Source organism: Danio aesculapii, chromosome 3 (genome assembly GCF_903798145.1).
Source record: "Danio aesculapii chromosome 3, fDanAes4.1, whole genome shotgun sequence".
Classification (NCBI taxonomy): domain Eukaryota; kingdom Metazoa; phylum Chordata; class Actinopteri; order Cypriniformes; family Danionidae; genus Danio; species Danio aesculapii.
Genome location: NC_079437.1, coordinates 45,507,264 through 45,522,291, shown reverse-complemented (window position 1 = coordinate 45,522,291; position 15,028 = coordinate 45,507,264). Strand labels below are relative to the sequence as shown.

Here is a 15,028-nt window from a genome sequence, read left to right as displayed (position 1 = left end):
TATTCTACACTCATAGGGATGTAATTTAGGGATGCTCATAATAACCGATTAAATGTTAACTGAAAGGATGTATTTTCAACTGATTAATGGTATCAGTTGGACGGTTAAATGGTATTGATTAAAAACAAATGTAGTTTTGATGATTTAACCTTAATAGCCTAATCAGACAAATCCAATGATTTAGGCTAGTTGATTTTTTGCATAATGATAACTGGGGCTTTAATTTTGGAGCTATAATAACTATAAAACGTATGCAAATAAATGCAGTCCGACATAAGTATGCGTTGTCACACCATCTCTAAATATTTAATTCTAAACAGCTTTGATTCAGGTGATGTCAGGCGTTTGTTCTTGTTGCTTATAGATGGCAAAGCGCACAGTACAGCGCATGCGGTGAGTGTCATCAACACGTATGATCGCATTCATCTAATTTGCTTAAACTAAGCATTCCAAAGTATGGTTATATTTTACAAGCAAGGATTCTGACACACCAACATGACTGACCAAAATAATTATGTTCGTGCGAGCAAAAGAAAGCAGGTTAATACCGAAAGAGCGGATGATCATTTGCTCTAACAGCTGATGTGATAGGCACGGCTGTTTAAAGCGTGTGCGCGCTCCTGTTTCCTTGCGGGAAGCAACCGTACCTAGAAACGCAACTGATGTGATCGGTTCTCTATCAAATAGACTAGACAAAAGAATTTAAATGATTCAGAAGGGTTGGGGAATGCTTTTAACAGAGATTCTCATTTCTATTTTTAATGTAACCTTTTGTTTGTTTTATTGTTGTGCTACAAAAAAGCTAACTGAAATGAAATGTTTCAATTAATTGTTGTACATGAATCAGATTTTTAAAAAAATTTACATAATGTCACTTAATGAAAAGGGGACAAAACAGAGGACAACAGCGTGCAAGTCAAGGCAAAGACAGCATGACTAGTGTATTCGGCATTGAACTTTTATTGTTTGCATTTTAAAAACTTTATTTAAAATTTTTTTTTTTATGGTTTTGTTGTAATAAGTCCATTAAAATAATATACAGTTTCAAAAGTTAGAATGCATTAGTAAATACGCTTGAAGTAAATTTTTCTATTGATTTTACTAATTTTATGAAATAGATTAGGAAATTACCCATGGCAACTTTAATGCAGTACAGTTTGCTATATTTACTTTCAGCCCACATCTCTCAATAAAGCTTGAATTTTGATCCTTCAAAAGAAAACGTTTTGGCACCCCTGATCTAGATGTTGGGATCACTTGGATCATGTTTACGAATGGAGCCTAATTGTAACGCATTACCTTAAAATAGCATTAGCTTTGCATGATTAATGATCTGAAAATGAAGCTGTAACTGAAGTTATACTAAGTTGAAAATGATTTGCAATTATACATAAATGTTTGACTGCAGTGCAAAAAGCGGCTATTGGTTGAGATGTGTATTATGTTTGATTGTCAACAAGTGCAAATGAGATTTGAGGGCTATGGAAAAATGAACGATGTTTAGTGATTGATGACTTCAACTTTTACTCACACAAATCTGCTGTGTGGCTTTAGGCAACATGTCATGCAGCTCATGAGTCATGTGGGCTGCTACTTTTAAAAGGTTTTTCCAAGTTCCATGGAAGAAAACGTCTCTCAGATATGAGGACAGACATGCTTGGAAAGGCATTAAACTAAACCATGACTAGGCATGTGCCGGTATCACATTTTCATGCTGCGATTAATTGATTGAGCTTTTATCACGGTATACGGTATTATCACGATATTATTGTAATTTTACAAGAGAAACAGGTAAAAAAACACAAAAAACTTCAATAACAAAACTTTAATAACTTTTTAATTAACTAAAAGTACTTCAAACATTTAAATACAAATAAATATAAATAAAACAATACACAATATAAAAGTAAACTTGAGCAATTATATCAAAGTGAATGTGCAAAAGGGAAACCGTCTTCGTAATCCCTCTGCATTTTTTTGGAACCCAAAATATTTCCAAACTTCTGACTTTAACCTTTTTAAAGGGGGATAAATTGTCGGCAGCGTTCCTCCTTCCGCCATGCTTCTTCTTTGAGTGAGCAGGGCTGGACTGGGGCAAAAAAATCGGCCCTGGCATTTTGGGCCAGAGCGGCCCACTAAATTCAATCAAAATGCTATCTATCTATGCACGTCCAATATTTTTATCAACTCATATTCTATAAAACACAAAAGCCATATATATGAAATAAATAAATAAATACAAACTTTAATCTCAATTTAATTTCTGTATGCTGTCCATAAAGATATTTGTTGAGTTCTAAAAAAATACACTATTCATTCATTTATTTTTCTTCGCATAAGTCCCTTATTTATCAGGGGTTGCCACAGTGGAATGAACTGCCAACTATTCCAGCATGTTTTATGCAGCAGATGCCTTTCCAGCCACAACCCAATATTGGAAACCACCCATACACACTCATTCACACACACTCATACACTACAGCCAATTTAGCTTATTCAATACACTATTGACTCAGCCTATATTCAATAATAAACATAACAAAAACTGCCTGATAATGCATGGGTAAATCTTCAAAGGGAACAGTGTTACATTTTAACCTCTTTCACCTCATCCTGCTTGCTGTTTCACTATCTAAACAATGAAAACATAATATAAGTCAAATTTGTTTCATTTTGATATTATGATTAACAGACACCAAACAGCCTCGTGTAGCTGCATATTTTTATGAGCATCATCTTCACACTGCATATTTATAACAAAACAAGGCTTAAATATAACTGTCTCCTTTCATTTCCATTGAAAAGAATGAACTTTACCCTGTCTCTTTTGCAGAATATCAGTTTTAATAACCAATAATGGCCATTATAACAGTATAACGTACATTAAATTTAAACGATAAAGGTTAGCAATCAGTCAATGTGCAGAATCAGTGTATGTGGTTACATAAATTAATATATTAGCTTATCTTTGCACTCAGCCAAAACAGTTAACTGAGAACAAGTGATTCAAAAGACATAAGAATTGTTAGATAGAGACAACAAGATGAATTCAATATCACGTTTAACAACTAGTGAGATGAGATCACCCAACAGATGAACTGTCTGACATGCACTATACTCTGACCTGGGGTTTATGCTTACCCGCTGAACTAGTGGCTGCAGCTCTGGGCAGAGAGTGTGTGGTCACGTGATTTGCGTTTTTAGCCGTGTACTAGAATGAACAGAGAACTTTTCAGAATCGCTAAATGAAACGCCGGTGTATTTCTCGCGATTTCTCTGCGCCTCCCTTGCGTTTCTTCTCTCTGACTCTCGACTATTTTGACAAATACACACAGACGACGCACGCTCACACGGAGTCCAAAATAGGAGTTTGTGATTGGGCCAGCCCAATGTCAATACCGAAAAGAGTCAATGGGCTGCAGGGTGTCACATGGGCCGGCCCGGTCTGTCTGTCCGGGAAAAAAGCATCTACTTTCAGAGAGTCACAGATCACAGCAGCGTCAATCAATAAGGCAGAAAAAACGATAGGCTGCTAAGCCTTTTATGGGCCGATCAGATCATAAGACGATGATCAGCCCGGCCCAAAAAGTACGTCGGCCCACCGGGAAAGTGCTCGGTTTGACAGATGGCCTGCGTGTGAGGATTATAGTGCGGTGGTAGCGGCGGCGCGCACTGCGCACACAGGGCTTCTACATGCGGGGATTGTTTACATCAGAGTGGGCATCAGTTCTGCGCAGCATATACGCAGTCTTTCTTCAAGCGGTTGATGGAAAATAAGCTAAGGCGCGTTCTAAGAATATAAATTCGGATCTATTATTTTTCACGGTATTTTGAAGTGCCCGCGATAACAATATCGTGCATATTCATTACCGTGATTTATCGCATTACCGAATACCGGCACAAGCCTAACCATGACACGGTTTTCATTTTGGGCGAACTAACTCTTGAATAAACCGTCGTGGCTGAAACCCGCTCCACTCTAGACTCAACGTGAACTTTTATATTCTTTAATGAATGAGAACCGCTCATAATTTGCACACCAAACTTGAGGCTGCCTGGATCAAAGTTTGTGAATGGATAATTACCTTGCATAACTCCTCCCGCTCTGTTGACACAACCCAAATCGACATCCCATTGCAGTAAGTGAGCAGTGTCCAAGGACTATTCACATGTATTTTCATGGAGGTCTATCTCCTTGATGTCCTTTCATTCACCCTCCCACAGGTCCACTCACTCGGTTTCCATCTACTCCTCTCTTGTAAACCCTCCCTTTGGGCATCTGTGTAGATTGGTACAGAAGGTAGTTCCTGCATGCTGGTTTGGGCAGCCCCAGTGTATTGCGTGCGTGCGTGTTTTTTTATTTTTTTTATTTTGCCGGTGCGGTCTAGACGTGTAAATGTGCAGAGAGACAGCAGATAAGGTGGCTCTCGTTGTAGTGGGGGGAGGCACGCAGGAGATCGGTCTGAAAAGAACAAGTGGGGGAGGGCGAAGGCGAAACTGATGGAGGAAGGGGGTGGGGAGCTAAAGGTGTGTGTGTGTGTGTGTGTGCTGAGAAAAGGGAAAGAGGCAGGCAGGCAGGAAGAGAGAGAGAGAGAGAGCGAGGGAGGGTGAAGAGTGCTCAAGCTATTGATGGGGAAAGAGAAGGGAGGGGTCAGAGAACGAGTGAGCAGCGGAGGGAGGGGTGTGTGGGTAGAGTCTCTTCTCAATGAGGAAGCGCCAGAGCCATTTTCACTGTTGAGTAAGAGCACGCTTCTCTCGGCGAGGGAGTGAGAGAAAGAAAGTGCGCATTCTGGGTTTTTCGGAGACGTCTTTGCTCGTTTTTCCTCTCCGTCCACTTTCTGGCTTCCGGCTTGAGGCGGTTTGTGTGAACAGGGCCTCGGGTTGACACACAATGGGGCGAAGTGCCTGTGGCAACTGGGCCGTTGTGCTGCCGACGGGGGGAGGGGGTAGAGAGCCGACCGGCGCTCAGAGCTAACATATCCAGCCGGCTTCAGGCCTCTGCGCCTCTCGCTTATTCTCTGCTTCTCAGGAATCGCCAAACCTTTCTCTCAGGACTATGGTGGACTAACTATGGATTAACATGTATTTGGCACAGTGGATTTTGGGGCGCGTTCGTCAGAACTGGAGATTTGAGAGCGAGAAGTCACTGTGTTTTGGGATCGAGTGACGAACTTTTCTTGCTTTCCTAGTTCCCTTTCTGTTTTGCTTTTGTGCCGAGAGGAACTCCTAAATGGATTACAAAATGCATTCCAAATCCAATGATTTGCTGGATTTTCAGACACTGGATGCCCTTTTGGAAAAAATTGCACATTGCTCCGTCCCTGTTAAAAGGTAAAACTGATAAGCTCGCTTTCTCTGTACATTACACAACTAATCAACAGCTTGTTTTCTTGAGTTTTATCTCTACTCACTGCTTGCTGTGTTGTATGTTGCTTCTGATTGAGTTGGTATTCACACAGATCTTCAGATATTGTGGGAGTCATTTGGTTTGATTAGCTCTTTATATCATTTTATGTTGTCACTGTCAGGTCAGAAGTATTTGCCATTTATTGGAAGTTTTTCTCAGAATAGCCTCAAGACAGTGTTTTTAAAGGTGGTATTGTTGTTAAGAAAGCTAAAAAGCCCAAATAGGCAGCCACCCAGTGGGAGAGAGGGGGTGTGTGAGTAAGCAGGGAGAGGGGGTGGGTTTTTCAGAGGAAGAAGGGGGTGGTGTATTTGTTGTGGCAGAAACAGAGGTTTCAGCAAGCTATGATTTAGCAACTTCAGTAAATGGTCACTGGAAATAAGCAAATGTAAATTATATGAAGGCTCATGTAGTTTCAGACCTAACTGAACAGTGTCAGAGAGAACTTTTGTAAATGTTTCCCAATACTAAACTTATCAGTTTATCAGGCCAATGGTCAAATGGAACTATGCTCCACATTTTCAGTAGGACCTGTTTCTTTCTGTGCTGTCATTAGGTCAGGTTGTAAAATTTTTACTGTTTTTCACTTGAGTAACTTGACAGTCCTTTTAGAAAACCAATTCAACTTAGTCACTTGCTTTAAATTGACTGTGTATGTTAGGTGTCCATTACTGCTGTATCAAAGGGACTAAATGCTTCCTCCATGAAACCTTGTCACTCTTGAATATTCACATACTATACCTCTTCGCATAACAAATGGCCTTAAGGCATGTGAATGTATGTGAGCTGGACATTCCCAGCCTGGGGTTGGAGTCGCGTGAGGCATGTGGAACAGTTGCAGCCGGATAGCTGCTGCAATGGAAAAAAGTTCTCCAGTCACATTGCGCACATGCCTACCATGTGCAGCGCTGCCAGGCTCCGTTCTCCAATAGACATTTGTTAGAGCCTGTTCTGACTGAGTCATTTCAGGTCTCTGATCAAAGAGCTAGAACAAACACAGCAAGGCAGCCGGCAAATGTCCAAGCAAGGAAAAACACCTATGTTTTGTTTTCATAGTGCCCATGTTTGTACAGATTAGTTCCCTCCACATTGGGAGTACACAAACACAACTGTGAAGTAAGAAGGTTTTACTCCTTGCTGCTGGCAGCTGAGATGTAGGAAGATCAGCTCCCAGGAGGAGCGCTGGCGAGACAGGAGTGTGAAAGAGGAGAGGGGAGATGGATGAGGGAGGTGGGACTCTTGGCCTGAGCAACCGACTCGCTACAGTTTCATTTATTATTCATGCATATGCTTTCAAGCAAATAAACCTGCTGCCCCGGTCCTATACCTAGACCTCCTCTGGGAGCCTGGAGCTTTCTGTCCTGAGAAACTCCTAGTAAGCATAAATGATTAATTGTTTACTTTCGTTAGGCATGCGGCCATTTTGTTTGCCATCAGTTTTTTTTAACACCCTACCTTTTATGTGTCATGGTTGGGCTTGGCCTGCCTGTAGAACCAGATTTGCTAGTGTGTGTGCTCAGGTTCATGGTAACCAGAGCTACTTCCTCTCACGCACATTCCATAGTGGTATCTTGTGATCTGTGTCCAGTTCAAAGGTCAGCATTTATTCCACACAATGTTTGGGGCAGGAAGTTTGATGCCCCGGGTCAGTTATTGTCACTCAATGGTGGTCATGGGATTTTTGGTGGGGAGGATTCATAAAACCATCCTGAGATTTGTGCCATTTTTGTCAAGTTTGTAAAGCATTGTGAAACCTGTTGCACTTGTATAGTGGGTTTGATTCATTTACAATTAGTAGTCAATAATGTTGATCAGAGTGTGTTGAAAATTTCAACACCAAGTGCACTTACAAACCTCGTTTTAGCATTGCTACTAAGTTGTCCATTGGTGCAAAAATTGCAAGGTTATGTTGGAATGGTCAGTACGTTTATACGAACACTAATACTCTGATGAAGAGTCAACTATAGAAATAGATTTTTTATTTCTTTAATCTGACTAAAGTCATAATAGTAGTAAACACAAATTAAATTAAGTTGTGGACTATTTTGATTTTCTTCTCATTATTGTAGTGCAGTACAGACATGTAAACACTTTAACTATAAAGATTATGCAGCAATATCTGGTAATAGACCAACATTTTGCCTTGTTTTGCGATAGGATAAGCCATACAGACACTTTTCTGGAGCTACAGAGTCCAGTACAGGAGCAGACACCCACATCTCCAAGGGCACAAGTTCATCATGAACTCCTTGAGACTTGTCACACCCTCCATCACCCAGTACAACTTTACAAATGCTGTCTGGGAAATTTAGAATTTGTGGCATCAAATTCCATTACAACAACTGTCCTTCCAGTCCTTACAACATACTCTAATCCAGTACCTTAGAGTTTGTTGCTGTGGGGATGACTGAAATGGAAAAATGGAACTTGAAACTTCATGAAAGGTTGAATAGTGCTGATGTATTGACTTTAATTGGCCTGTGTAACATTTAATACCAGAACACGAAAGCAACATTAAAAAGCAATTCAAATAAACACTTTAATTATATTACTGCCTTATTTAGATTAATAATTTGATTACCGATGTCCATGTAACTTCCTGGTAGGTGTGTTAAAGCAAATTGGAGCTCAACTCTGCTGGACATTGGCCCTCCAGGACCAAATTTGCACAAGCATTTATCATTGCAATTCTTATAAAACCATGCTTTTGTAGTTTACATAAAGGCCTTTGTGATATTGTTTTCAAGTATTGAGCACCCTCAAATTTCCTTCCAAAAACCATTAAAAACAAAGTTTGCGCAAGTATTAACAAGTTGAATTTTAAGTTTTGAATTTAGACTCTTCGGTCATCGATGCCAAACTTGAATGTATGAAATCAAACAAGGCTAAAAATGTTTTAACAACCCCTGTTCATTAATACTAAAAATTATTAGAGAAATGCAGGGCCAATTCAAACTATTTGTATGCAAAAATCACTCTGGGTTCCCGTGTCAAGATGTCATTTTATGCATGGAATTTTGATCTTGTATACGTCTCATCATATAGGAGTATGAAAAGGTGCATTGTGGCTCAAGCTCTGAGGTAACGCATGTATATAAAGCTGGATAAAGGCTATGGAAAACCCTGTTTGGTGAGCCGATCGTAGCATCGCATCAAGCACCTGTTTGCTCATTTAGAATACTCCAAATTCATTTCTATAGCGCTTTTACAATGTAGATTGTGTTAAAGCAGCTTGACAAAGAAATTCTAGTCAATTGAAACGTTGTCAGTCCAGTTTTCAGAGTTCAAGTTTGGTTCAGTTCAGTGTAGTTTAATTTTCACTGCTGAAGGTCCAAACACTGAAGAGCAAATCCATTGATGCGCAGCTCCACAAGCTTCAAACCAAACAAGCTAGTGACGAGGAACAAAACTTCACCAATTGATGAAAGTGAAGGAAAAAACCTTGAGAGAAACCAGGCTCAGTTGAGCACAATCATTTCTTCTCTGGCCACACTTCTTGTGCAGAACTGCTGACTAGGCTCTGGAGAAAGCTGGACGTCCATCGTGGAGAAGCTGCAGGTGTGAGTAGGTCACCAGCGGGTGATCATACTGGCCCATGGGATCAATGCGAAGACTCATCTGTCACTTGGGTCTGTCACGAATCAGTCACATGCTCTCCACTCCTCCCTGAATAGCACAGCTTCTACTCAGGATACGACCTGGTCCAGGATTATGGAGACCTCGGGATAAGGACAAACGGACTAGCATAAACGTAAAAGCTTAGTAAATTCATTACATTTGATTTGTAAAGTAAATTTGTATATAAGTAGATGTGCTGTGAATTAAAGTAATCTTGGTGAGATGTTCTCATTTGAGTACATGTAAATAATCCACAGAGATATGAATGAGACCTGTTGCCTTTTGCTCTCAATGCCATTTTAAATGGCAATGTATAAAAATGTATTTTTATTACTTTCATGTCTCATTGCGAAGGGACATGGATTAAATTAGTTCAATAAAGCTAAAATGTTTGGAATAGGAAAAAATGGATCGTGTATGTTGTAAGAGGACAACATGGTACTCATCAAACATTTTATTACATCAATTCACTTAGTTGGACGGGCCTGTTTAACCTTGTTAACTGTGGAATAAAAGGAATTTGTAAGACCTACCTTTCCATATGTGAAATTGTTTTTAGACTGGTTTAGTCTAAATGCTATACCATCAGTACAGCTTTCAATATTTTAGACTGATCAGTATTACACTTTGTATTTTGACAGCTGTGCAAACCCAATAAATGTCAGTCATACAAGGAAAAATAATTTAGCAGTGTCCACATTTAACTATTGTAGCGATATAATGGATTTTGACAGACTGAGTTTATTCACCGTGGATGATGTGAGCGCCAGAAAAAAACAAGATTCTGCCATCCATATTTCATAAGGTTGCTGCATTATAGTAATTTAGTAGTCTTAAAGACAGTGATACCTCATGGCATTTTTATTTTATGGGTTTGTATTGATAGAGTTTAAAATACCTCTGCAGTGGTATACTGTTAGCAAACATTCTGACACCATCCATACTGCTAAGTGTGACATCTTGATGAATCAACATATAAAAATGACAGTTCAGAATCTTCTGATCATCGAGATATGAATGTTTATACAAGCTCTGCAATTTGGCACTGGTGTCAAGTCATGTAACTTTATACAATGGATTGCTTTATTGAAAGCAGCTTTACAGTAGCTTTGTTTCCAAGTATTAAGTTTCACTTTAGTGAAAAATCTGAATGTTGGATGAAACTTTTGCAAATAAAGCAACAATGTATCACAATAAGAAGTGGGGAACCCACTGCGATATCTTGAATTTATGCCGATGTCAATCATATTAGACAATTCTGGAAGGTAATTAAACGATAATATTGTGACTGGACTTTTCAGGCTCTTCTGATCATTCAATCTGAATTTAAGCTGCTGCCATTGAGATCCTCCTGCCTTATTGATCCATTGAGGCACATGAACTTTTTTTAATGCACATAGAAGAATTTACTCAGTAAATGTGCTTCCATCATGGTTTATTCTCACTCTTTTATTGGATAATAAATTTCAAGTGATTTTTATGTAAATTTTTTTGTATTCTTGGCCTTTCATCCATATTTTTTTCAAAAGCCATTTCATAAAATTCTCAATCCCTGTCAAAAACTGATCAGTCTTGCTTGGAAATATGATTATAAATTACAATTCTTCTTTAAACTAGCTCTCCAGTTTAATTCAGCTGAAAGTATTTTGGGATTTTAATGGCCCACTAAAATGCCAGTTTCTATCCTAGTCTGTCTTCCTCTGACTCCGACTAGGTCTTTAGTTTAATCTTTTTTTTTAATTATTTCGGCTTCTCTTCCACCTGTTAATAATGTGTTTTCAGTAATTCTGTCACAAGTGGTCAGCCGAGGCTCATAAGCATTTCCACTTAGTATTAACTTGATTTCAGATGCATCTTTTGTGGCTGTGCACTTTTTGAATTTACATGATACACAACTACTTTTGGATGAATAAACATGAAATGCGGCTTACAAACAAGCAGGAAAGCAAGAGAATGAAAAGCAGAAGATCCAAATATGATTTAAATTGGTGTTGCTTTGTTTTGGCAATGTTGCAAAGTATGAATAACTTGTTTTTGGTGCATTTATTTCTGTAACACCCCATAACTATCGCACAATCAGTCAGTAGATGGAAAGTATAATGAGAACTTCAGCAGTTTTATTTGTCGTTGTCTACTTGGGATTAAAAATGCATCTGAATGTTTCCTTGAAATTAAAACTAAGCAGATGATTTTGTTAGCTAGTTTGGGGTGAACTATTTATCTGTGCATATCATTAAGGAAAAAAATTGTTTGCCCTTCTAATCTTTAATTAAAATGTCAAAAATGCACTTCCTGTTTGTTTTCAGTTAAACTGTCAGATTACGTACATGTTAGGAATTGGGTGTGGCTAACATATCTAGCCACACTGCTCCAGCTGTCAGTTTTGACAACAAACAGAAATGGTGGTGTCTGTTAGGTTATAATAACTCTCCCCAAACCCTTTTCCCCATCTTTCTGAATGAAATGCCTACTTTAATATATTCAGTCAGCTTGCAGTGGAAACAACAAGCCATGTTCACGGTCTTATCATTTAATATTATGCTTCTTTAGGAACTGCGTTGCAATACAAAAAATAAATAAATAGTTGCAGCTTCCAGTTCATGTGGACTTTAATACCAGATGCAAGCAGTGCCTCAGATGTGTGGACTGCAGAGGGTTTGTTTGATAGTTTTTTAAGAACTAGTGCAGGGCTTCTCAAAGTCTAATCCAGACTCTGAGAGCTTTCTATCTGGACCCATCTCCATTTCATATTTCAAGAGCACTAATTGTAAGTGATTAAATGTGTGGATTTACTACTTTGATGAACTGCCTTTCGTTGCCTGTACATGTGTAATGACAAAGTTGAATCTAGTCTAAGCCTGTTAGATATTTCATGTCTTTACTGCAATGGTCTAAAATAAGAGTTTTTCCTGTGTGACATTGTCATGATTAGGACTAGGAATCGAATCTTTTCATTTCTCTTATTGATTCTGATTTGCACATTTGTATTTTTTCTTGGCAATCTGGCAGGACCTTCCATGCTGGTGAGCTACCAGACCTAAACATTAGTGTTTAAAAGTGTGTTTATATTTTATAAAGCAAAATGGCAATTCTAAGCGTAATCAAAGACTATAGAATACACAAGACATGTCACTCACAAAGTGTAACGGTCAATATGGTGAATGAAGCCCTGCCTACTAGTACAGGAGCCAATCATTGATCGCTATAAATTGACGTTTCTCCAGGGAAAAGCTCGAATCAGACGTGAGCTTTTACGACAGTTTGGTAGTCAACAAACGCACTAGAATCTCAGCAAATACTTGCTTCACAGACCAAAGAAATATCCACATAAAGCTTAAAATGAAACCTTTAATTGAACTGAAGTGCACTTGATAACAATTTTTTTAGATTTTGTAATCGGCATAAAATGAACGCGATGTACTGTTCGTCCTGTCAAACGCACATCACATGACAGCAACTACTCAAACGCACACAAACTTGTAAACAAGGAGTCACTGTCATTTCTGGAGGAGATTTACCATCAAGAACAAGTTGTGAATTACTTCAGAAGAGCAGTGTGATCAGACGATCATTATTTAGAGGATGAGAATGCGTAGAACGGACAAATGAGGTTGGTGTCGTGATCTCGTTCCTTTTTTTAAAGATCGGGCTACCTGAAAATAATCAGATTTTGTTTGATTCTGACGTTTAGGAACAAAACTTATGAGACAGATGTTGTCTAATTTTATTGGTGATTCCAAATATGTAACGTAATCCTAAGCTTGGCAAACTGTTTTGGAGAATTTGATGTTTCCCCATTTAGACAGAATGCCTGAGCATACTGCCCGAGAGGCATTTCAAAAATGGCCACCGAGTGAAATGTCTTGCCTCAAAGGGACTTTGGCGTAATTAATATGCTCTGAGCAAGGTGTCGTCATTTTATGACCAAGCAACTGCGTTTGGCTAACAACATCGCATTAAAAGAATATACCATGTTAGATTCATTGCGAATCCTGAGTGCAACCAACAAATGTTATGTGTTTTAGTTTATTTTTCTTGAACATGTAGCTAAAGAGCTCAGTGCTGGTTTTTGTTTATAACTTGAAGTCAGGTTGTCATTGATAATCTTAGGTTTTGTGTTGAACTCCAAAAAATATATAGTAGAATAGTCTCTTACCAGTGATATGTTTAATCTCATTTACGAAAACAAATACATATAATTTTTTTTCTTGTAAACTATAAAAGTAGCATCACCTTTTGCAGTATTAGATAAAAAAAAAAAATCCAAGATGGCAAATCCCTGCCATCAGAAAAGTTGTTGAAAGGGGTGAAAAGAAATGCCTTTAAAGGCCAGGTGGAAACTCCTTTGTCCACTTGTGATCAGATTGCTGACAATGCATCTTTTTATGAGTGGGAACATGGTGTAAATGTTTGACCACTTCACTGCAGTGAGCATTTCAGTTGGTGTGGGTTTCCAGAAAAGTAAAGTTGGCAAAGAAAAACGAGTTTTCAGAAAGTATTGGACTGAGGCATGCATTAATTTTGCTCTCTTCTGTTTGATTAGTAACGAGTTGGTTGTATTTGTAAAGTGTAAATGTCAAACGCCATTTGGAAACAGAAGTTTGGGCAGCTGATGGAACACTGTCATTTCGTCAATTAGACAGCTCAGTATTTTACACCATGTTCATGTCCATGGTCTGGGTTTTTTTTGTTCATTAACATGCTGAAAATCAAATTAAATCTCAATTTCCACATTTTATTAATGCATTTTTTTAAAGCAAAAGGCACTTTTTAAAAATACATCTTTTTATTATTATTATTATTATTATTATTATTTTTTTTTTTTTTTTTTTTTTACATTTTTATAGTTTTGTTATAGACAATTTTTGTGAATTTGTACCTTTTGGATTGAGACGTTGAGAACTGCTGTACTAATGAAAAATGCATTCTAAAGTGAATCATCCTATTTTCACATCAGATGTGATATCTATAGCAGAGTTATTGTTCATCGGTACATTATGTGTTCAGTATATGACTCATTCTAATGCAGTATCTCGATATGTAACTCCAGATAAATCTTAACTGGAAAGAAGAGCTTGACTATTTAGCACTGATGAGAATTTGCACAATGATAAAGATATGCTATTTCTCTTTGCAGATTACAACCCAGATTTGTTCCTGCTTTCAGAAACTGACTTATGCTCATTTTGTTATTAGGCCATTTTCCAGAGTTCTGTGGTTCATATGTGCTTCTATCACATATCTGCTTACATTGTTTGCTGTATTTCCCTTAAAAATGAGATCTTTTCCCAAATGGATAGAAATTTCTTTGTAGGCAATATTTTATTTTGACAGCTGCTAGGCTTCTGTTTTGGCTCCTCATCTACATCAATTATCAAATAAGGATGTAGAGAGGCTGATTGTTGAAGTGTAGCGTGGGATATTCTTTGACACATCACTTAAGCTCCACGAGGACAACCATAAAATTCCTTTCTAGTGAAGCATTAGGTGTGTGTTTTATGCTGTGCGGTACATTGTGAGAGCAAGCAGTACATACAACTCCTGTACACACTGTACTCTCTGGTTATAAGGTGTGATTGTGAAATTTATACACCGCATTTTAGTTTTGAGGAATTTTGTACTGTTCCTTCTGGTTAGGGCACTTGGTAGAGATTTTTAATAAGGCTGCAACCATTACTTTTACTTGTATTGAGCCAAACGTTTTTCTCTATGATACACATTTATTTTTTAGTTCGAGTTCTAGCCAACGTCAGTTTTATTTTAAAATTAGTTTTAAAATTTCCCAGTGTTTTCCTTTTGTTTTTGGAAAGTCCTGTAAATGTTTGCTTGAGTAAAAATTAAATGTTTACATGGTACTTTTTTTGTGGCTGCTTTGTGCGTAAAGTAATAAAATATTTATTAAAACTCTGTAACTATACACACACAAACAATACTGTGATGCACTGTTATTAGTTATGTTGAAAGTCATTGTTATTAACAGTGCTGTAATGTTGTTGCCCTGTTCAT

The 15,028-nt window shown here is 38.1% G+C and overlaps 1 protein-coding gene across 5 annotated transcripts in view; it reads left to right on the top strand.

The window, feature by feature from the left end:
- brd4 (bromodomain containing 4) overlaps positions 1 to 15,028 on the top strand; it is a 133,971-nt gene that overhangs the window by 64,492 nt on the left and 54,451 nt on the right. For 2 of the 5 annotated variants that reach the window (XM_056454103.1, XM_056454102.1), the window contains exon 1: positions 4,740 to 5,331. The exons of the other annotated variants lie outside the window; for them this stretch is intronic. In XM_056454103.1, the coding sequence (XP_056310078.1) occupies positions 5,231 to 5,331 (101 nt within the window). In that variant the 5' untranslated portion in view covers positions 4,740 to 5,230. Of the gene's footprint in view, positions 1 to 4,739; positions 5,332 to 15,028 lie in introns of those variants that run through there. 5 annotated transcript variants of the gene reach the window in all.